This window comes from Rhinolophus sinicus, chromosome 17 (assembly GCF_057876585.1).
Source record: "Rhinolophus sinicus isolate RSI-liver-muscle chromosome 17, RSI-T2T, whole genome shotgun sequence".
Taxonomy (NCBI): domain Eukaryota; kingdom Metazoa; phylum Chordata; class Mammalia; order Chiroptera; family Rhinolophidae; genus Rhinolophus; species Rhinolophus sinicus.
The window spans coordinates 197,602,883-197,624,620 of record NC_142517.1 but is presented as its reverse complement, the minus strand read 5'-3'; the positions used below and the strand labels follow the sequence as shown (position 1 = coordinate 197,624,620).

The following is a 21,738-nucleotide window of genomic DNA, read 5'->3' as shown; positions in this document are numbered from 1 at the left end:
ACTCACTTAGCATGGCTGAGCCTGTTTCCTCACCTGTAAAACAAATAGTTTCTCAACAATGTGGGAGGGTTGAGTGAGGCAGCTCTTGTAATAAGCTCTTACTTCTTAAGTAATCTACTTGGCATTGCTAATTACTGGCAGCTGCTGCTATGATTGTTGTTTTTCTGACTCCAGGGCCCTTCCACCAGTGCCCAGGCTCCTCAAGGTGGTCCATCTCTCACCTAGCTAGGACTTTCCCCTAGGGCAGGGAGGGCCTACTCACCCGGCAGGCCTCTCTTACCTGACTCGCTGCGCACGTACTGGTCACCCAAATCCTCCTGGACGCTGGCAGAGAGGTTTGGCTGTGATGACCCCTTGTTCTTCCGCAGGCGAGAGAGGCCCCATCGAGGCCTGCTCCGGCTTTCCCCAGAAGCTGTGGAGACCCAGGGGCCTGAGCACCTGCCCAGCCAGTACCAGACAGCTCCCATCTCCCTGTAGCCCTCAGCCCAGAGCAGTAGCGAACATCCAGCCTTGGCCAGGCCTGCTCCCAAGCCGACCTCTGTCTCTCGGCCTCTGGCAGCTCCAGCCCTGCCAATTCCATTCTCAGGGCCTCCAGCACCTCCTCAGCCTCTTTCCAGTGGGTGTCCCTGGCCCTCTCCTCCCAGACCTTACTCCAGCGCACCCCACCGTATTCGGCACTCTGCACCTGTCACCCCAGCTCTGTACAGGCCCCTGCCCACCCACTCGTGTTCACACATTCACCTGAGCCGCCCGACGTGCCACTGGCCTCGGAGCCCAGGGACTCCGCGGAAGGCGTGGTGGCGCCAGCCTGGGCCGCCAGCTGGTTGTGTGGGACGCCGAGGCGCCGCAGATTCTCTCCCTCGGACGTGGCCCGGCGTAGCCGTCCGAAGAGCGGTGTGCTGCGGCCCGACGCGCCGCCCGAATCCTCACTGCTGCCGCTGCGCTGCAGCCGGCTGGACAGCCGCTCCAGCGTGGAGCTGAGCCGCCGGCGCACCGCTAGCACCGGGGAGCCCCGAGCCGAGCTGCCACCCTCCGAGCTCTCCCCGTCCCCGCCGCGGGCCTCCGAGGCCGGGTGGCGCTGCGCGGGCGGGGTCCGCCGCAGCCGCTGGGACAGCGACAGCGAGAGACGGCGGACGAGGCCCGGCTCCCCGACCGCCCTGAGGTCCTGAACGGAGCGGGAGCGCTCGGGCCGTCGCACCATCTCCAGTGGCGTTCCCGCCGGGCTGGGCCGGTACATGCCGTCCTCCTCCGCCCCGCGAAAGGGGCCACGCTCCTCAGAGCGCGAGCGACTCAGCATTCGCAGCCCCCGCGACAGGGGCGACTCACGGCTGCGCTTAAATTTGGCCTCAAACACGGCCTCTGATTCCAGGTTCTCGATGCTGCTACTGAGACTGCTACCTGGCCTGCGGGGCACCGTGGGGACCCGGGCTTTCTCTGCCGGCACTGAGGGACCCGCGGCTGAAGGCACGCGCTTGTCGGAGGCTCCCGGAGGTGGGGAGGCCACCCTGGCGAACACGGCCGGGTGGGACTTGAGCTCTGTCGCAGGTGCCACAGGGCCCTGCTGGAGGCTTTGCGCAGAGCCCGCTAGCTGCAGGGACTGCATGATCTGGGCATAGGGTGTGAGGGGGGGTGCTGGGGTCTGCAGAGCCACAGGGGGCTGTATAGGCTTGGGCGCTGGGACTGGTTCTGCCTTGGACTCTGCGGCCTTCTTTTGAGCAGGCTGGGGTACCAAGGGCCGGGGAGCATCACTGGGTGGGGTGGCAGGAAGTGCTGAAGACTTAGGGGCACTGGGTTTGGGGGCACTGGGTCGCGCAGGGCTGGGTGGCTGGGTCTCGCTGAGGGCAGACAGGGAGGAAGACTCCTGTAGTCTGCGTGCCCCAAGCCGGGCCACAGGGATCTCAAGGGGTGCCCCAGCACGGCGGTGCCGGCCCCGGGGCTCTCCCTCACCCTGTGAGAAGCTGCTGCTCTTCTGCAGGCCCCGAGTCTCAGGTGGAGGCTGGTGTTGGGGTGCTGCCTCGCTGGAGGCAGCCCGTGCCAGCCAGGGGTCCCGGGCACGGCTCCCCAGGCTCTCTAGCAGGGGACCCCTGAGGCCACTGACCTTGCCATCCTCAGGGCCTCCCCGCAGCAGCCGCTGGCGCAGGGCCTGCAGCCTCTGGGCATACTCACCCTCTCCCAGGCCTCCTCGGGTCAGGCGGCTGGCCCCCGGGCTGGGGCTACGGCGCTGTGGCAGCTCCACAGATGCTGCCTTGTGCAGGCCCCGGCCCGGTTCCCTTGGCCCGGCCCGGGGCAGGGCACTCTCAGCGGAGCTGCCCCTTCGGAGCTCTCCCCGCAGGGGGCTGGGCCCAGCAGGGGGCTCCTGGCCTGGGGAGGGGGCAGCCTGAGGGCTGGGGGTCTCCTGGTCCTGAGAGGGAGCCCTTCCCTGCTCTTGCCACTCCATACAGGTGGCAGTCCCAGCCTCTGGGGTCCCCAGGGCCTCATCCTCAGTGGGAATGTCAGTAAGGGACATGCGGGAGCCCGAGAACTCGGGCTGCAGTGGTCGGGGCACTGAGGGCAGCTCCTCCAACTCCTCTTCTTCTGAGTCAGAGGAGGATGAGAGCCCCCCACTGGTGGGTGGTCTTCTGGGCACGGCCACCCACACCCGCTCCGGGGGTGCCCGCAGCAGCTCAGGGATGGGGCGCAGCACCAAGTGGCACTTGTAGCTGATCTGGGAGCGCTGGAGACAGAGTACTAGAGTCAGACCAGAGGGAGCCCTGGGGCTGGATTGACCCACTCAGGCCCACCTCATTTCTTGGGGGAGGGGAAAGGCCTAAGGCAGGCAGAGGGTCAGGGGACATGGGAGAAGCTGGGAGTTGAGAGAATAAAAAGCGTATGAAGATAGATGAACAGGATGTGAAGGCACATGACAGAAAAATGGCAGGATTAGAGAAGGCTGCAGAATGAGAAGGTGGAGGGCACAGAAGCAGGGCCCAGCCAAACTTACCTGCCACCTCCGCCGGGAGAGGAATAGCTTTAGGTGATCCGTGCTCACCTCCGCGCCCTTTGCCTGTGTCTGCAAACCCAGGAAAGAGAGACTTAGGTTAAATCCTCTGTCAACTAGACCCTCGATGTTTAGCAATGGAGGGACAAAGTCCCCAGGAGGGGACAGTGGACTGGGCAGTATCGAGTCCAGACTCCTGCGGGTCCTCTTCCCCTTAGATCTGTCACAACAACTCCCACAACCAAGGTGCCCACATGTGGACCAATCCTCCGACCCTAAGTGGAGGGGCTGAAAATTGGTGGCTCCTGTGGGGTGGGTTTTGGAGCTCACCCCAGGGCCCAAGGCCCTGTCCTGGTACACCGGCTGCCCTGGGAGGCCTGTGCTTGGGCCCCTGACCTGGGCCCCACTGCCCAGCTCACCATCTGTCTCCATGTGGAGCCAGCACCCCAGACATCTGCAGCCTGGTGGGCCAGACCAAGACAGATGCTTCCCTCAGTCAACCACCCAGGCTGTCGTCTTTGGAGCTCATTTCTGATCTGGGAGACAAGGACCATTCTCCAAGGACAGATACCAGAACGACCTCAGCCTTCCGTTGACCCAGCACAATGCTCGATGCATAGTTTCTTCAGTTGCTTTTTCTGGGTCATTTGCTGAACCTCACCCCCCTCACAGTTTGGTGCTGTGCCCTGTGGTGCTGGGGTCTGAAGATAATGAGTGAGAATTCTGCTCACAGAGAGCTCAAAACCAAGAGGCCAGGCCACCTACCAATCACAGTATGTGGGCCCAGTGCAGGACAGAGGTGGGCACACAGGAATGAGGAGGACCAGGGTTTGTCTTGAGAGCCAGGGAGAACCCTGATGAAGAGCCCCATGATGTGGGGGGCGGTCCAGCCCTGTGCCTTGGACGCCATGATATCCCAACCTGAGCCTGTTTCCTTAACAAATTGGGAGTAATACCTTCCTTTGCACAGCTATCGGGAGGCTCATAGATCATAAGTATATAAAATGCCTATCATGGTAACTGCACACAGTAGGTACTCAATAAATGGAGCTGTTAATAACGTTCTCCTTCTTCTGCCTCTTCTACCAGGACTTTGCAGAACTAGACTCACTTTGAACCAAGGATGCTCCAGAGTCTCCTCTGCGGTAGGCCTCCTGTAAAGAAAGGAACGAGGATTAAGAAGGGATTTATCATATATTAATTCAGTCAGTCAGTCAATAAATATTTGGTGCAACAGGGCCTCTAAGGACTTGGGAGATTGAACGTCTAAGGGCAGAGGCTTGGGCAGAAGTAGGGGGTGGCCTGAGGGGACTCCAGGTGGGGGCTCCCTGGCCCGAGTACTCACAGCCGATCCTGCACCAGCACTTTGATAAGGAAGCCCCGGGCCTCCCTGCTCAGGCTCAGGAACGTGGTCTCCTCAAAGGCCACGTTGTAGTTTCGGATGTTCATCAGTGTTGTCCGATCGTTTTCCCCAACGAATGGGGAGATTCCCGTCAGACTGCAGGGACGGAGAGGGCTGAATGAGAGGTGGGCAGGGCCCTGGGGCTCAGGCAGAGATGACGGGAGGCATGAGGACAGGGCTGGGGGCCCCTGGGTTGTGGGGCAGGCAGAGGCTGGGTGAGTATGGGCAGAGGGTAGTCTCTCAGCCTCTTGTCTGTCCTGTCCCCTTCCCCCCTCCCCAGGACAGGTGGGGAGGCAGTACTGCCTTGAGACCTGGGCAACCAGGTCCCTGTCCGAGGCCCACACTTTAGAGGACCCGATCTGTCCCTCATCCACCGTGGCCTGTCCTTGAGGTGAGGTGTCTGTGCCCCCCTGAACCTGAGCCTGCCCCTTCTAGTCCCTGCTGGACAGTCAAGACCTTGAGTTCCTGCATAAATGGCACTGAATCTGCACCGGCTTCCCTCCAGCCGGCCAGTGTGCCCACCCCTTATGAGGGGCATGGTGGTGGGCAGACTTAGACACATAGGCTGGGGTGTCCACATTCATGCTCATGGGGCCCCTTGCCATGCAGGAAGGAGCAGGGGGTGTAGAAGAGAAGAGGTGGGCTGCAGGCCCCCAACTGGTCTGTAGCCCCAGGCCCTGCAAATGTCAGGGGTGGGCCTGCTAAGAGACTACAGGAGACGAGGGCCCTGAGTGCAGAGAGGTCCTTACCAGAGGAAGGCAACGACGCCCACGGGCCTGTGGGGAAAGGAGAGTGGCTTGGTCAGAGGACAGCCCACCTCCCACCGGAAGTGAGCAGTTCTCAGCTACCATGAATCTAATGAGAAGTGTCCTTTCTGTGAACACTGCTGTGGACAAATGGACATAGGGAGGCCTCCTTTAGGGGGGACTCTGAACCCAAAGGTCCAGGCATCCCTGGAGGAGTCAAGGGTCATGGCAGGGCCAGCCCAGGGAACCATTAGGAGTCTGGGAACCAACGGACCATGCCTGCCTCACCACGGGGAGGCAAGGTGGCTGCAGAAGGGAAGGCCACAACCCAGGGGAAACACGGAACCAAGGACTGCCAGGCCTGAGGCCTTGAGTGGCCAGGTCATCCTGTTTGATGAGGGGTGGGTAGTAACATGGGCAAGTTACCCACTCAACTGTCAGAGAAGGAATCTGGGCTTCATAAAGCTCCTCTCCCCAGCATGGCACCAAGGGTAGCTGCCCTGGCCCACCCCCACAGCTCAGTATGCCAACATTACCAGATGTCAGTGACGCCAGACACAGGGGCCTGGTTGACAATCTCGGGTGCCACGAACTCAGGTGTGCCATATTGGCAATACTGGGGCTCTCCCGGAGTCAGCTCCTGGGCATTCCCAAAATCACAGATCCTCACCTGCTCTTCACCCTCTGCACCATCCCATACCAGCAGGTTCTCAGGCTGCAGGACACAAGGCAAGGTGTAGGAGCTGAGTGAAGAGGACGCGCCACTGCCTGGCTCCCACAGGGGCTGCCTGCTCCCCACCCCCACCTGCACCTCACCTTGACATCCAGGTGCAACACAAGGTTCTGGTGCAGGTAGCATATTCCCTGTAGCACCTGCTGCACGTAGGCCCGGATCTGTGGAAACAGGTGGCCCAGAGTCCGTGGGGGAAGGGCGGGATGTTATGTTTGATCACCACCAGGGCTGTGGCAAGAGGTCAGGCCATGCTAGGGAAGTGGCCTTCAGATGGCTGGTGGGGGGGGTTGAAACACAGGTTAGGCTTGCTGAGATCCAGGGCCTCCATGTACAGCTACGCAGGTCGGGCACAGCACAATTATAGAAGGGAGCCATTTGCATTATAATAAGTAGGCTTGTGCAGTGCGCAACTCATACAGTTCTACATGGCAGGACACTGGTGAGACCGAAGAGTCTAGGTAGGTCTCCTTCTGGGAGAAATGTCTGAGGAATGTTTACATGAAAAATATCGAGAAACGACAGTTAGGAGCCAGGGTGCATCTACTGAGATTTACAGAGGACAGTGCAAGTCCCAGGGTGGGGGTCGGGTCTGATGGGGGAAGGGGATTCTGCTGCCTGCCTAACAGTCCTCTCCACCACCACCCATGGTCTATTCATGGGCATAGATGGCATACCCCAGACCCACCCCTCAGTCCTCAGAGCTCAGGTGGGTGAACGCTAGTGCCCAACCTGACCCCTGCCACCCACTGCCCTCACCTCAGACTCACACACGGTGGGTTTCCTGGCCATTCGCTCTAGCAGCTCCTCTGTGCAGCTATGTCCTGGATCAAGGAGAACAGTGACCAGTGCCAACCGCCTGGCCCTCCTTGGGCAGTGCCCTCCAGCCCCAGAGCTCAAGTCAGATCCCAGCTCAGCACAGGGTTCTCCTTCCCCTTAAAGCACATCTCATACCAGTTATGGATTGTGTCTTCACCCTTCCCTGTTCTCTGGGCGCACAGATGGGACAACCCTGCTTGAACTCTCATTTGCTGTGGGATCCCAGGCAAGTCACCAAACCTCTCTGAGTCTAGTTCCCTCAGGTGTGAAATGGGGATAACCTCCCTTCTTGCCCAACCTGTGAGGTATTTATAAGGATCAAGTTAGAGCAGAATTTTGTTGACTGTAGATGGAACTTCTTGACTCTATTTGAGAATGACCTAGAAGGCCCATGACACATAAATAATTGGTCATTTTGCTGAGGTTTGGGTTCTAATAATGCAGACTAGGAAGATGATTTGAAGGACATTGTCACCTTGCTAGTGGGAGTGACAAGCTAACCACCCAGGATCCTTACCACAGTGTGCCTCTGTTTAACCACAGCTCTCATGCAAGGCTAACATCTATTCTTTATGGAAACAGCCTCCAAATAAAGCCAAGTACTGATGCTCACCTGAAATGGGGCCACTTCAAATGTTTAGATACAATGTACTGTATTTCGTGATAAAAATCACCTGTCTTTTGTTAGCTGCATGATTTCAGGTGAGTTATTTAACCTTTCTGTACCTCAGTTTCATTATCTATAAAATGGGGATGATAAAATTCCATGAGATAGGTGTACATGAGGATTAAATAGGTTAATATTTGTAAACCTCTTAGAACACTGCCAGGCACACATTAAATGCTATGTAGGTTTAAACTAAAAAACAAAAAACGTTAGAGTCTTCAGACTCCACTCAGTGAAGTATAAGATGCCTTCAGATCTCCCAAGTGTAAATGGACACATTTTGTACAGGTAGTCAGCCTCTGCCAACTGTCAATGGGACCACTTTGTAAAGTGTGAAACATGTTGTTAATTGGCTGTTAGAAGGACCAGTCATTCAGGCCACATGTTCCCCAGACACCCAGCCAGTCCCAGGATACAGCTCGGTGACAATGACCAGTCCCCTACGCCTCTCAAAGGCCTCATGGAAGTAGAGGACGCAGTCATGCTGGAGCCGGGCCAGCAGCCGGGCCTCCCGCCACGCTGATGCCTTTGGCTTGGCCTGGCTGGGGATGAACTTGGCCGAAAACTCCAGGCCAGAGCTACGTTCCACCACACGCCGCAGGTAGGAGAAGGCACCCCTGGGTGATGACACAGAGAGAGGATGGGAGTCAGGCATTGCTGCAGCCCTGGCTGTCCACACCCTCCCAGCCCTTGGCCCAGGCCCTCTTGGCCCCCGAACCCCTCTTTGTCCCACACCTGCCAATCTCCTGATGGATGTCATAAAAGTCACTGAATCTCCTTCCTCGTTGCTCCTCGTCTTCCCTGGCCCCCTCCACCTCCATAGCTGTCTGAGCTGGGGAAGAGATTCCTGGTGTTAGATGTGGAGGGCAGAGACTGGGACAGGCAGGGTAGATGGAGAAGACAGAAGAGGAGCAAGAGCGTCAGGGGCCCGAGGAGGGGTCCTAGGGCTGAGGACGTGGGGGTCAAGGAGAGCAGGGCCCGGTGAGTGACTCCTTGCCAGGGACCCACATCACATTCCTGCGGGTGAGCACTCTGCCCTTCTCCCCTGCCCACCTGAACGCACAGCCAGCTCTGCTTTGCAGGAGACCTCTCCCGCCAGGTTCCGGGCGGTGCAGGTATAGACGCCTCCATCCTGGACCCCCGTGCTGAGCACCACCAGCGAGCACTCGGCCTCCTCATACACGAAGCTCACGTGGCTACTCTCGGTCAGCAGCACCTCATCCTACAGAGTTGGCCGTCACCTCCAGCCTGGGCCTGGCTTCACCTCCACCTGGGACCCAGCTTTACCTCCGTGCCAGAGACTCAATCTCAGCCCTACCTTCAGGACCAGGAACCCCTCCTCCCCGGGGCCTTGCTCACCCCAGGACCTGGAATTGGCTCCACCCTTATCTTCCATTAATAACCCTGCACCCCCCAATTAGTCCCCTGGTTCCTCCAATCCCCACCAGCGTCACTGAGCACCCCTGGGTCGCACTTCCTCCCCCTAACTGCGCCTCTGGCAACACATTTGCTCTTTTCTGTCTAGGCTCCCCTCCTCCTAAGGTCACTGGACCCCTCCCCCACTCCCAGGAAACCCCTCCTCCCTCCTCCCAGGCTCCTGGCCAGCCCAGGCTTGGACTCCCCCAGGACTTCATCACCCTCTGACCTTGTACCACATGATGTCCGGCAGTGGTTTCCCCTCAACCACCACAGCGAAGCGAGCGGTTTCTCCAGCCTCCACCTCCACGTCCTCCATGATGGACTCAAACCGAGGGGCCTCTGAAACACAAGGGGTGGGGTGGGGAAGTAGACAATGTTGGAGTCACAAGGGCCTGCCTCCTCAGCCTCTCTCCCTCAGCAATCGGTTCACCAGATGCCCCCTCACACCTCCCAGAGCCCCAGCACCTCAACCACTGGGGCTCTCAAATTCGCCCCTGGAACACCAGAGGTCCTTGCCTGGAACAAGCACTCTCCCTGGAAATGCATAGGTAATGGTCTCCAAATCTCAGAAAACCTAAGTCAGAGGGTTCAGGCTTGCTTTGTTTGACCTCCCGTGTTCATCTGCCAGCTTTGAAATTAGGAGATTCTCACACAAAAAAGAAATCTGGATTTCCTGCCTCTCTTGAAAAGTCAGCACTGGCCATCCTGAGCCTCTTACTGTATTAACTGGCTGGTGCAGAGTGGCTCAACGCTGCCCCCTGTGGGTAACTGTCCTTCTGCACAGTCCCACTGCGGGCTTCTTGGACTGCACGGTCCTGGGCCCTGCAGGCCGCTCAGAACTGTGACCCTGAACGAAGTTCACCATGGCATTGCCTCTGTTTTTATGTTTTCTCCCTGAATCTTGCTTAACTATTTAAAGGGCCTTCTACCACCTGGAAGCATGCAAGGTGGGGTACCGGTTCTCAGCTTAGTTCTCCCACTGTGACTGTGATTTTATTCTCAGCACATATCATGCGATGGTGTCATTTCCTTCTAAAGTGGCTCCTAATTCTCATGATGGTATTACAGATGTATTCCAAATTGCTTTGCAGAGGAGCCTGTGACTTCCTAGTGTTCCCCTCTTGAGCACATTTGAGGATCTCGGCTTTAAGGGGAATGGGAGTCATCAGTCCCCGAGGGAAGAGCAGGGGTGCTGGGCATGGACCACCACCCATCACAGGCACACAGCCTGGTTTTATACAGATAAAAGGGGAGGGCATCCTGGGAGTGAGGAAGATGCTACAGTGGGGCAGCAGTGGATGAAAGGGACCATTCCACTTGCCCTGCCTGAGGATGGGGCACAGTGGGAGACGGGGTAGATCCAAGCCCCAGGCCTGTCTAGTCCTGGCCGGCTGGGACACAGTCTCCCTCAGTCACTGTCTGTGGCAGGCCAGGGTGCAGGGGCTCTCGGTGGCCTGGGCCTCTTCCTATATCTGGGAAGAAAGATGAGTCCTGCAGACGGTACTATCAAGGAGCAAGGTGGTGATTGAATAGGAAGTGCCAGGGGATGGGACGAGGGGAAGCTGGGCAAGGGAAAGACACGTAAAAGGGACACCAGGGGCCCAGACGACCTGTGGCCCCCCCATCCACCATCCACAGTGGGGCCAGCAGGGCTCCCCCATCTCTTCCTCACATACTTTCCTGCCACTTCTCTTCCACTTTAAAGAAGCTTTACCTCCCCTCTAGGAATCTGGTTTCTAGTCTGGGTGGGGAAAGTGGGGGCTGGGGGGTGGGCTCTACGAAGGTCAAAACTGGAAAATTTCAAGTCAACTTGAACAGTCTTTTGAAAGCAACAGAAAATGTACCCATGATAAGCTTGCCTGTGCTAACTAAAATGTCACTTTCTTTGTATTCGGTTGGAATTGTATCTACTCAGCAGGTAACACTGTTTAGCTGGCGCTGGTCCGAAGTTCTGAGTGGCAGTTACATATGTCTAGAATTAATTAACAAACCGGAAAACAAGACAATTACTACTTAATGCATGCTAGGGGTTGCAGACTACATCTCTGAAGGAGAAACTATAAAGAGGGTCCTCACTGCAAAGATTGGGAGGCTCTGTCCAACAGGCCATGCAATGGGCAGCCAGGATCCCCAGAACTGGGAGTCTCGTGATAAGATATGCTCTCTTGGGCTTTTTCTTTTTTAAATCGACTTGGTCTCCCTACATTTGTTATAGTTGAGGTACTATTTCACGTTATGTTTAACACAGGAGCAAAAAGCATCCTCTGGCTTTGGAGTTGGGCATCTGGGCTTGAATCCCAGCTCTTGTACTTATTAAGTTGTGGGACCTTGGGCCTGTTACTTAGCACACTCTGAGCCTCAGTTCCCCCATCTGTAAAATGGGGATAATAACCAACCCTCATCTCACAGCATTGGTAAATAGTAAATGAAATAATACATCTAAGATACTTAGCACTGAGCCTGGTGCATACTAGGTGCTCAATAAATATCTTACTAGTACTATTACTGTTTTTACTTAGTAGTACTGGTATTATTATAGCTATTGGATGGATAGGCCTGAGAGGGAAGACCTGAGACTGGCAGGTGCACCTGGGGGTGTGAGGAGAGGGCTGTGGGTCTCAGAGGGAGGAAGAGGGAAGGAGGCCTCCTGTCACCCACCTGCCAGCTCCAGTGTGACCGAGCAGGCCTGTGTGCCGTGGCGGTTTCGGGCAGTGCAGGTGAGAGGCCCCATGTCCCGGCGGCTAACCCGGCAGATCCGAAGGCAGTACTGGTCATCATCTGGCTGGCTCAACTCATACACACCTGCCCGTGCCTCTAGGAGGGCCCCTCGGCAGCTAAGGGACACGACAGGGAGGTCACCCAGGATGGCTGGAGCTGGACTGCCGCTTGTGGGAAGTGGGGCATGCAAGGCGGAGCCCCACCTCCTCCAGACGATCTGGGCCTCCACGTGGTTAAAGGTGACGGTGACGCTGGCAGGCTGTCCCTCCACCACATACACGATGTCTGGCTTGTCCAGCACAGCAGGTGCCTCCTCCAGGGGCGGGCCTAAGAGGAGGAGAGTGCAGGCTCTATGCTGGGCTTGACTCCAGATCCTTAGTACCCTCTGCTCCTTTAACCCTCCAATTGCCCTGTGAGCTCCATTTCTACAGATGAGGAAGCTGGGGGAAAGGTTGAGCACTTTGTCTAAGGAACACAGCTAGGAAGCAGCAGACCTGGGACTACACCCCTAGCGGGGCTGAGTCCACAGCCTCAGCCTTGCCCACTAGGAGTGCTGCTTTCAGGAGTGAGAAGAAAGCACCCTGACCGCCAAGGTAGCGCCCAGCCATGCTGTTCCTGTCATAGCTCTCATACCCTGACCAGCTCTTGAGCCTCCACCTTGGGGACCCAGTCTCCTGGCCCAGCAGCTCCCACCCCCACCTCATAAGACTATCCAGGCTCACCGCGCTCCAGGAGCTGCACAGGCTCAGAGGGGGGCGAAGGTTTGCTGCTGCTCTTGATGGTGGCGCTGAGGACCCGGAAGACGTGCTGGGCCCCCTTGCGCAGCCCCATGGCCGACCACCCAGGCTCCCGCAGGCCCGTGGCCAGAGCTGTCCACTGGTCCGAGCCCAGCTCCTGGTGCTGCACAGTGTAGGTCAGGGCGTCCGGGTCTGGTGGGGAGGCAGCTGCTAGAGGTGGGCATTGCTGAGGCGTCCCCCACCCCCATTCAGCTGGCTCGGGACCCGAGAGCTCATCAGTAGTCTGCTCTGAGGACCTGCCTCAGTTTCTCTTGTTGCTTCTGCTTGCCCCTCATCTGCTCTTGCCCAACCACTGGCTCAGAGCCAACAAGGTGCCATGAATGGGGTCCACAGGCATGGAGGGAGCTTGACTTGTATCGAATTCCCTGCTACTATTGCAGGTGGGGAAACTGAGGCACAGAGCAGGAGGAGATCGTGAACAGGGAAGGAGAGCTTCTTCCCAGGATCACAACCCAAGCACCCAACCCCTCTGAGAAAGAGAAAGGAATGTGGTGGCCCCCTTTGTCTCCTCTCCTGACCCCGAGCCAGGCCTTCACCCACCACGGAGAGGAGACAGGCAAGGCTGCTCTGGCTGTGCTCCCAGTACCGTCCACTCCCATCATCCCATATGCTTCCCTGGGCCCTGCCCTCCCCTCTTGGCTCCCCTGGCACCCCTGCCCGAGCTTGCCCTGTCCACGCCCCCACCCCCACCCCCAGCCCGGCGTGGCCCTGACCCACCGATGGCCATGTCCAGACTCCTGGGGGGGTTCCATGTGAGTGTGACCATCCTCCCAGTCACAGCCACCACCTGTGGGGCACCATCTGGAGGACCTGGAACCACATCTGAAAGCCACAAGTTAAGCATCTGCTGGGTCTTTTAGGGCCCAATGGCTCTGCAGGATCACTAAGCCTTGGGCTGGGGACTGGGTGGCACAGCCACAGGGGCGGGGGCAAGGCCAGATGGCTTCCCAGGGGACTGAAGGAAGGGTGCTGTTGCAAGGGCCCCTCCTTCACCCAGCCCCTTAGGTAGGCCAGATACTAGGCTGTGCAACTGGCCAGGAAGGTGCCTCACCTGTGACATAGAGGTGGGCATAACAGGCAGCTTTGCCCAGCTTGTTGGCAATGACGCTCTTGTAGACACCAGCATGCTGAGGTCCCACAGCAGGGAACACCAAGCGATGCACATCCCTGTCTGGGGGTGGGGGGGACAGTGATACTGGGCCTGAGCTAGGAGGATACTTCGAGGGGTGAGCCCATGCCACACCAGGCCTGGCCCTTCAACCCCTCCCACTCCTCCACTCAGGGAGGAGGTGAGGGGGAATGGATTGGCAGACAAGCAAGAAGTGTGTCCACTGGGTGGCAAACCCTAGGTCCAGGCTGCCAAGTTTACACCTGCAGCCCTAGCTCCTCCTGCCTGTCCCTTCTGGACTCCACGCCCAGCGACTTCTCGCCTTCCTCCCACACCGGTTCAACCAACCTCTGCAGCCTGTTGATTTCCCTTCTTCTCCGCACCTCTGGGGTAGGGGTGCACACCTCCGTGTCCAAGTTCGGAGAAGGCTTTGTTCCTAAGGCCCCTCCCTCAGTCCCCTCTTCTCAATCCCCATGGCCACTGCAGTCCCATTGCCAGCAAAGACCCCACAAAAGCCCTGCACTAGTGCAGTCCACACTCGCCAATGGCACTGCATGTTGCCTCTTGACCTGGAAATTTTAAAGGCACCTATACTACGTATGGGAGGCAGACAAAGTCCTCAGCCTACATGCCCATCTGGCCTGTCTCTGGCTAGTCTTCCACCATCTGACCCAGACAAGCCAGTATAGGTCCCTGAACAAGCCACAGAAGTTCCATCTCCAGGTCCTTTGCTCACAAAATTCCTCCCTTCTGGAATATTCTTTTCTTACTAAGGTCTCCTTCACCTTAAAGACACAGTGCAGGTGAGCACCAACCTGGGAAGCCTTGTCTGCCATGTCTGGGAGGGGCCCTTTTCACCCCATCCCTGATGCCCCCTAGGACCTCCAGCAGAACTCAATGCCTTGCATGCAGTAAGTGCCAAATACATTATAAATTACAATAAGAGTTAAGAGTTGTTTGCTCTGTGCCTAGCCTATGTCAGCTACTTGACATGCATGTTCCCCTCATAATCCCTTCAACGACCCTGCAAAATTATCCTCATTTTACCAATGAGGTCAGAGACATTAACAGACTTGTCCAAGGTCACACAGCTAATAAATGATGGAGCTATGGCTTGAACTTGATTCCCTCTGAATTCGAAGCTCTTTCCCTACACTGTGCTCCCTGAATGGTGATAAGGGAGACTCTCCAGAGGGGACGTGAAGGGGAAGAGGCCTGCACTATCCCCCTTCATGTCAGGGCTGTCCCCAAACACCCCTCCCTTCCCTTAGTGGTTATCTCTGCATGGAACAGTCACCCACTCATTTATCTCTGCTGACACTATTTATAAAAGAAGAGAAACCAAGGGCTGCCACTGACCCCAGATTCATACAGAAGAGATGCCAGCTGAGGTTCTGAGACAGACACCCACCCAGGGCCTCAAGCAGAACTTCTATCAAGAGATAGAAAGACTGTGGGCTAAGCAAAGACAGCCACTGAGGGAGGGGGCTGAGGAGGTAGGGCACAGGTGACAGGAGACAGTCTGGTTAGGAGGTGGAAGCCAGAGCCAGACAGTCCTTGTCTGTCTTTGAACAAGTCCCTGTCTCTGTAAGCCTCAGTTTACCCATCTGTAAACAGGAATAATAGTCCCTGCCTCACAGGCCCCTAGTACGGAAGGTGAGGTCATCCACGTCAGGCCTTCAGCACTCAGAGCCTGGCGAGTTTTGTCACACGGAGACTCCGATTCCTTCAAGGCTGGAACTGAGATACTCCCATGAGAAATACCCCAGGTGGAAAGGACTCAGTCCCAAATACGTTCCTTTGTATTTTCTTCCCGCTCCTTCTTTATTTGCTGTTTGTGAACAACCTGGCCAAGCCTCCTTTCAAGGCCAGACACTGCCCACACCGGCCTTTTCACTGAAGGCCTGACAGGCACCGCTTTACCAACAAGGATGGCAATGGCGGGAACAACAACAGCAATGATCAGAAGACTTAACACGTACTGACCACTTGCTATTTGCCAGGCCCTGCTCTAAGTGCTTTACACGTATTCACTGATTTAATTATCTTAACAAGCCCATTACAGATGAGGAAACTGAGGCACAGAGGGGTTCTGTAACTTGCCCAGTCAGCAGCGGGCTGTACTGCCTGTCCATCAAGTGCTAACGAAGCCACCAAGGCCCAGAATGGTGACTCAGCAGATGGGTGCTGTGTAGGCTCGAGGAAGGAGGCAAAGAGCTCATAGCCCCTCTGGGCTCCCCTCCCCCCGATGCCACATCCCTGACCAGGTTAGAAAAGGAAGGCCCGAGGATGGAGAGACGGGCGGGCACTGCAAGCAAAGAGGGTGCTGGAAGGGACACTCCCCAGGGTACCCCCCCAAACACATACACTGTGTCATGCGCCGGTCATCGCTGCTCTGGATCCGGTGGCCATTGTGGAACCAGCTGATGGTGGGGTAGGGCAGGCCAGTCACCTGGCATTCAAGCATGGCCTCCTTGGCCAGTCCCACCTCCAGGTCCTGCAGTGGCCGCAGGAAGTCAGGCATGGACAACCGCTCCAACTCGCCATGCTCTGGCTCCTCAGGGATAGATGGCATCTTCTCCAGCTTTGAGCTGTAAAAACCACACAGCTGCCCAGAGTCCCAGAGCGGCACCGCCCACCACAGGGCTAGGGCCCCACAGAGGCAGCCCCAGAGCACCAGGGGCCCCAGGTGGTACCTGGGGCCAGTGGCGGCCGTCCGAGGCTCCTCCACGTAGAGCTGGGCCGAGCAGTGGGCCTGGCCATGGGTGTTGGTGGCACTAACCGCGTAGAGCCCCTCGTCCTCACTGCCCACGTGGGCAATGTGCAGTGAGTGCAGACCCCCGTCCTGCCGCAGCCGCAAGTTCTCGCTCTCTTCCACAGGGCGGCCTGGGGGGGTGAGGGGGAGGGCGGGATGCAGAGCAGCCTCAGCAAGGGGCCCTACTCTCTGGCCCTTGGAGGACCCCCAACATCTTCTGCAGGGTGGAGGGCTATACCAAAATGAGTCCAGGTCACGGAGGGCGGCGGGGTGCCGCTGATCTTGCAGTCAAAGCGGGCGGCACGGCCTTCCAGCACTTCCACGTCCTCCAGCAGCCGGGTGAACAGGGGCGCCAGCGAGGGCCGCACAATCAGCCGGGCACTGCAGGTCAGCTCATCTAGGGGGAAAGGTCACCACTGGGGCAAGAAAGGCCATGGAATCCCAGGCACCCCAACCCGCAGGCCCTGACCTCATGCTGGGCAGGGAAGGGTGCTGGGCCAGGAGCTGGAGCTTGGGTAGCGCTTAGCAAGGTCCCTGGGCACTGGAGCGCGGCAGTGGGCAAGATCCAAAGACCGGGCCTTCTCAGGAGGGTAGAGGTCAGCAAGGGTGGCAGCAGGATGCCATGGTGGCTGGGGATATGACAGGTGTCCAGGCCCCGGCCTGGTTCTCCCCTTCTCACCTCACCTGCCCACCCAGGATGCTGCTCGGCTCAGCGCTAAGAGAAGGGCCCAGAAGCCAAGCCCCTTCCCTCCCCCACATCCCTTTCCCCTGCCTTTGGAATGCTCCTCTGCACCTGGGTTGCGCCCCCACTCCCTCCCAACCACCCCAACCCCAGAGCCCCTCTGCCCCAGTCTATCGCCCCACACAGAATCTTCTGGGAGAAACAAGAGCCCCTTATGCTGACCTGGTCCTTTCCCACTTGCAAAGCCCCTCCAGTGTCACCTTAGGTGCTCATCACCATAACCTGGTGAGGCATTGTTTCCACTCTTCAAACGAGGACGGGGACCAGGTCAGAGATGTCATTAATAATAATAATGGCTGACATTTATTAGGTGGCACCCTTCGCCAGGCGCTGTGCTTTGTTCTTTACATTCATTATCTCATTAATCCTACCGATCCCCTACGAGCGAGGCATTATCATGATCCCTTTTTACAGATGAATAGTCTAAAGCTCAGAGAGATGAAGTAACCTGTCCAAAGTCACGTGGCGGGTATGCGGCAGGGCAAAAATGGGAACCCACATCCAGGTTGGTCTGCCACACTTGAGCAGACAGGACCCTAACAGGAGCGACAGCTAACACTGACACAGCGAGTCCTTGGTGCCAGATGCTGCTCCAAGTGCTGGTTTTACTGAGGCAGGTGGACTGCGCCATCTCCCACCCACCGCTCTTCCCCAGGGCGATGGAGCCTATCTTATTCTGCACCCAGCTCCTTCACCTCCCGTCCCCTCCCTCCCAATCTTGGGTACCCACGGCAGCCCTAGGGCTCGAGAGGGTATTTACCTTTGGCTGTGCTGAGCTTGCAGGTGTAGACACCACTGTCGTCCTCATGCACAGAGGTGAGCAGCAGTTTGCATTTTCGGCCATCGAAATGCATCTTGCATTTGAGCAGCGCAGGCTGCAGCAGGCGGCCGCGGCTCATCCAGTCTACCTCCACGTCGGCAGGACCTGCCACCAGGCACTCAAACAGCGCCATCTCCCCGGCCCCCACGTCCACGTCCTGCAGGGGGGCCAGCACGGCCAGGGACCGGCTCTCAGGGTGTGCTGGGGGAGGCGGTCATGGGGGGCACGCATGGAGCAGAGACATATGGGGCAAGGGAAACACACACACACACACACAGAGACAGACAGACACAGAGAAAGAGATGCATTTTGTTCCTTTGCAGACAGGGAAAACCCGCCCGCCTGGCTGGCCAGGGCAGCAAGGAGGTCCCCCAGGCCTGGCTTCAGGATGGCAACCCCAGCTGGGCCAGGGAGGGGGGTTTAGGGGAAGTGGACAGGGAACCTGAGGGCCAGGTAGGGGCAGAGACGGCGGCAGAAAAGAAGAAAACACAGCACAGCAGCTGGGTACAAACTGGACTTTATTTGAGCTAAGAAACAGGTATTTCCGAACATCTCCACGCCCACGACAACAGGACCTACTGCTATGCCAAGTCTGCCTGACTCCCGCATGCCCAGACAGAGCCTCCCGGCCCTGACAGCAAACAAGGGAGCCCCAAATGGACCCTAAACCTGCCACAGCCAGGACTCTGCCAGGCCTCCTCATCAGGGCAGGGGCCGGGAGCCTCTGGCTTTTGGTCTCTTTTGAAACAGTGTTGTGCCACTTCAAACCTGTTTCTGGAGTGGTCAGTGTCCTGCCTCCCATCGTGAGCTCCTTGTCAACAACAGCCTGTCCCTCTGGGTCCCTCTATCCTGGGGATGACATGCCCTGTCTCTCCCCCTCTGCCTCACCCCACGCCAGCTTGGAGGCCTCCTTCCCTGACTGTCACAGACACACAGACAAACAAACGGATAGACAGACAGGGCCTACAGCAACGGTAGCTAGCACATGCACTCGCTGGGTGTTTCCTTGCAGGGAAAGCCTGGGGTGGGGGTCTTGATACCCCTGATGGCCGCCCCTTCCTGGTACTCAGTCCGTGTGGGGGCTCCTGGCCTGCCCAGCCAAATGTCCACTTGGGAAGGGAGGGTCCATAGGGGCCCATGGCTATCCCAGGATGCTGCACAGGGAAGGGAGGGGAGGGGAGGGGAGGCTGGAACAGGGTCCAGGCCGGCAGGCCGGCAGGGTCTGTGGGCAGGAGGCAGTGAAACACAGCGAGGTCCGAGAGGTGCCTGAGACAGGGGCGCGGCTCGGAGGGTAGCGGGGGGGAGCGCAGGCGGCCCCCTGAGCTCACTCGCCTGTGTACAGACAAAAACCTCAGTCAGCAAGCGGCAGGTTAGTGCAGCACACGCACACGCACGCACGCAGACCTGGCTAGGACACCCCTGCACGGACAGCTGCCTCTGAATCTGCCAGGGTGGCACTGCCACATCCAGCTCCCCCAAGAGCAGCCCTGGGGTGGGGGGTGGGCAGCCAGCCAGAGGCCAGGTCTCTGGGGTTCCTGGGTAGGTAGAGGCCCTGGGCAACCAGGGAAGAGGCATTCACAGGCATCAGGAGCACCCCAAACTGGGGGATGTTGGGAGGAACCCCAAAGAGAGAGAAGCACCAAGACGTGGGTTAACACAGAGAAGCAAGGCAGAGCCAGACCCTAGAGGAGGAGCAGGCCAGGATTATGCTGCAGGGGGGTGTGGGCGGACCGAAGAATTCAGAGACTGAGGAGGTGGCAACCCCAGGAACAGGAGGCACAGGGCCGGGTAACTGAGGCAGGCAGGGCCCAGCGGAGGTGACCGTGACTGTTAGGGTCCAGGCTCCAGCAAGGGCCTGGGGGAATCTTAGAAGCTCTCAGAGTTGGCCTCTGCCAGGAAAGGAGGGATGATGGCTGAGTGTGGAGCCGAGGAGGAGTTTCCAACTCTGAACTGCCCACAGGGAAAGGGAGGTGGAAGGAGAGGAAAAGCACCAGCTCCTAAGGGTAGCCTGGCTAGGGCTGCCCTCTGCACTGCCTGAAAGGCCCCCTGCCTTTATGCCCCGACTCCGGGACCCAGCTAGCTTGACATTTCACAGCTCTGTTCTCTCTGGCACCCCTGGGGTCCCTGTGATGCTCAAATCACCCCAAGGGCCCCTCCGAACGGGTCCAACTATCAGACTCTCCCCATCGCCACTCCACAACCACAACAGCTTCTGCACAGCAATGGGATGGGGAGGGGGCCAAAAGGCAAGAGAAAGAGAGGGAAGTGGGTGTGAGGGAGGGGCCTGGGAAGGGCAAAGTGACAAAGGCTTAGAACAGTGTGGGGAGAGGATGGCCGGAGGCAGGAAGCAAGGTCTCTGGCTGGCCATCAGGGGCAGTCGTGATTGACCATGGGGGAAGGCAATACTGTGTAGTAAGCTGAGCACTGAGCAATTTGCTGTGTGGCCTTGGGCACGTCACTTCCATTCTCTAGGTCTCAGTTTACTCAACTACAATATAAGCAGCTAAACTTGGGGACCACGAAGGCCCTTTCTGACATCCCATAAATGATATTGTGTGAAAGTTGGCAATTGGACAGGAACGCGGCCAGGACCAGGTTGGGGGGGACGGGGTTCATGGAGAATGTGAGGTACTCACCTCGGACCTCCAGGCGGGCCTCACACTGACGAGCGCCATACTCATTAACCGCTTTGCAAGTATAGAAGCCGGCATCACCCCGTTCAGCGGCCAGAATCCGCAACCGGCACAGCCCACCCTCTGCCTCCTCCGCGAAGCGCCGCTGGTCTGGGCGCACGGGCTGGCGGTTCCTCAGCCTGTCGGAGAGGCAAGAGCTCAGTCCCCAGGCCCAGGGTCCTCACCGGCACAGGCAGGGAAATGGGGGTAGAGAGCCAAGCAGGCCTCTGCTACGCCCATATCATTGGGCCCCTCCCCAGACCTGTCTCACCGACCATGGGCACCCCATGGTTAGGGTTAGGATTTACCCCTGACTCTGCCATCCCACCTCTGCCAGGAGCTTCCAGACCACCTGGTTCTCTCCTTTCTAGGAACCTAACTGAACTTAGAGTAGTGCTATGCTATTCAGCTCTTAATAGCTCTTAAATTTCCTCATGTCTTATTTTTACTTATTTATAACGAACAGATAGCTTTCCCACTTCCCAAAAGGGATATAAAGTAACTTACAATGTTAAGAAATCACATTGGGGATGAGACAATCAATTAAAAATGAAAAATAGAACCCAAACCAATAAAAACCTAAGTGAACTAATCAAAGCTCCAGGCACCTGGGACATAGCACCACAGATGAGGCCCACATTTAACTCTGGGCTCTGGAAGCTCAGAAACAAATGGCTCCATTTGGGCCCAGCAGAGGGCTGAGCACAAAGCAGGCCTCAAAACTCACCCTGTTGTCAACAGACAGGGATGGGGGTGGGTAGCCTTCTCCAGCAGTGAGATGGCTCCAGGTCGAGACCATTGGTTACCCAAACCCCTCCTCTGAGAGGGAAGCTTTGAATGAGCCCTGAACCCCAGGCGGGAGCAGGGGCAGGTTGAGGGGGGAATGGCACCACTATACCTGGGATGTGGCCTCCTGTAAATCATGGAGAAGTCCACAAAGGGTCCATTCCCTTCCACCCAGAGCCAGGCCTCACAGAGCCAAGCCTGGAGCAGAGGGAGCTGGCAGGTGGGGGTCAGTGACTGCTACTCACCAGGAGACCACCGGCTTGGGCTCCCCCTGCACTCGGATGCTCATGGTGACATCTTGGCCTTCTCTTACTGACTGGTCCATAAGTGAGACCTGAAAGGGGACCCCAATGTGTCAGGGGAGACAGTCAGCGCCCAGCTTTGACTCCTGGAGGCTGGGAAATCTGGGACAGAGGCCTCTTCCACCCCAGTCTGACTGAGGCTGGCTCTGGGTAAAAAGGGTTAATGGGGCAAAGCTCCAGGCTGTGCTGAAACCTGGTGTGGCCCCAAGAGCAAGGGGCTACATGAAGGAATAGGGTTTGCCAGGGGGCAGGGGCTGGGGCTAGCCTCAGGGGTCTGA

At 57.7% G+C, this 21,738-nt stretch overlaps 1 protein-coding gene across 10 annotated transcripts in view; it reads right to left on the bottom strand.

Annotated features, from left to right (window-relative positions):
- The window catches only part of SPEG (striated muscle enriched protein kinase), a 55,441-nt gene that overhangs the window by 7,780 nt on the left and 25,923 nt on the right, over positions 1–21,738 (bottom strand). For all 10 annotated transcript variants that reach the window (XR_016019769.1, XM_074313783.2, XM_074313793.2 and 7 more), the window contains 24 exons: positions 21,404–21,492; positions 20,337–20,512; positions 17,641–17,901; positions 16,377–16,535; positions 16,080–16,269; positions 15,751–15,974; positions 13,327–13,446; positions 12,993–13,097; positions 12,201–12,407; positions 11,682–11,805; positions 11,419–11,594; positions 8,987–9,099; positions 8,395–8,563; positions 8,077–8,173; positions 7,758–7,958; positions 6,615–6,672; positions 5,942–6,019; positions 5,662–5,840; positions 5,129–5,155; positions 4,323–4,475; positions 4,089–4,131; positions 2,981–3,049; positions 742–2,713; positions 281–412 (listed from right to left, as the gene is read on the bottom strand). Coding sequence is in view for 9 of the 10 variants with exons in the window: in XM_074313783.2 (XP_074169884.2) it covers positions 281–412; positions 742–2,713; positions 2,981–3,049; positions 4,089–4,131; positions 4,323–4,475; positions 5,129–5,155; positions 5,662–5,840; positions 5,942–6,019; positions 6,615–6,672; positions 7,758–7,958; positions 8,077–8,173; positions 8,395–8,563; positions 8,987–9,099; positions 11,419–11,594; positions 11,682–11,805; positions 12,201–12,407; positions 12,993–13,097; positions 13,327–13,446; positions 15,751–15,974; positions 16,080–16,269; positions 16,377–16,535; positions 17,641–17,901; positions 20,337–20,512; positions 21,404–21,492 (5,122 nt within the window). In the remaining variant the exon portion in view is untranslated. The remainder of the gene's footprint in view (positions 1–280; positions 413–741; positions 2,714–2,980; positions 3,050–4,088; positions 4,132–4,322; positions 4,476–5,128; positions 5,156–5,661; positions 5,841–5,941; positions 6,020–6,614; positions 6,673–7,757; positions 7,959–8,076; positions 8,174–8,394; positions 8,564–8,986; positions 9,100–11,418; positions 11,595–11,681; positions 11,806–12,200; positions 12,408–12,992; positions 13,098–13,326; positions 13,447–15,750; positions 15,975–16,079; positions 16,270–16,376; positions 16,536–17,640; positions 17,902–20,336; positions 20,513–21,403; positions 21,493–21,738) is intronic.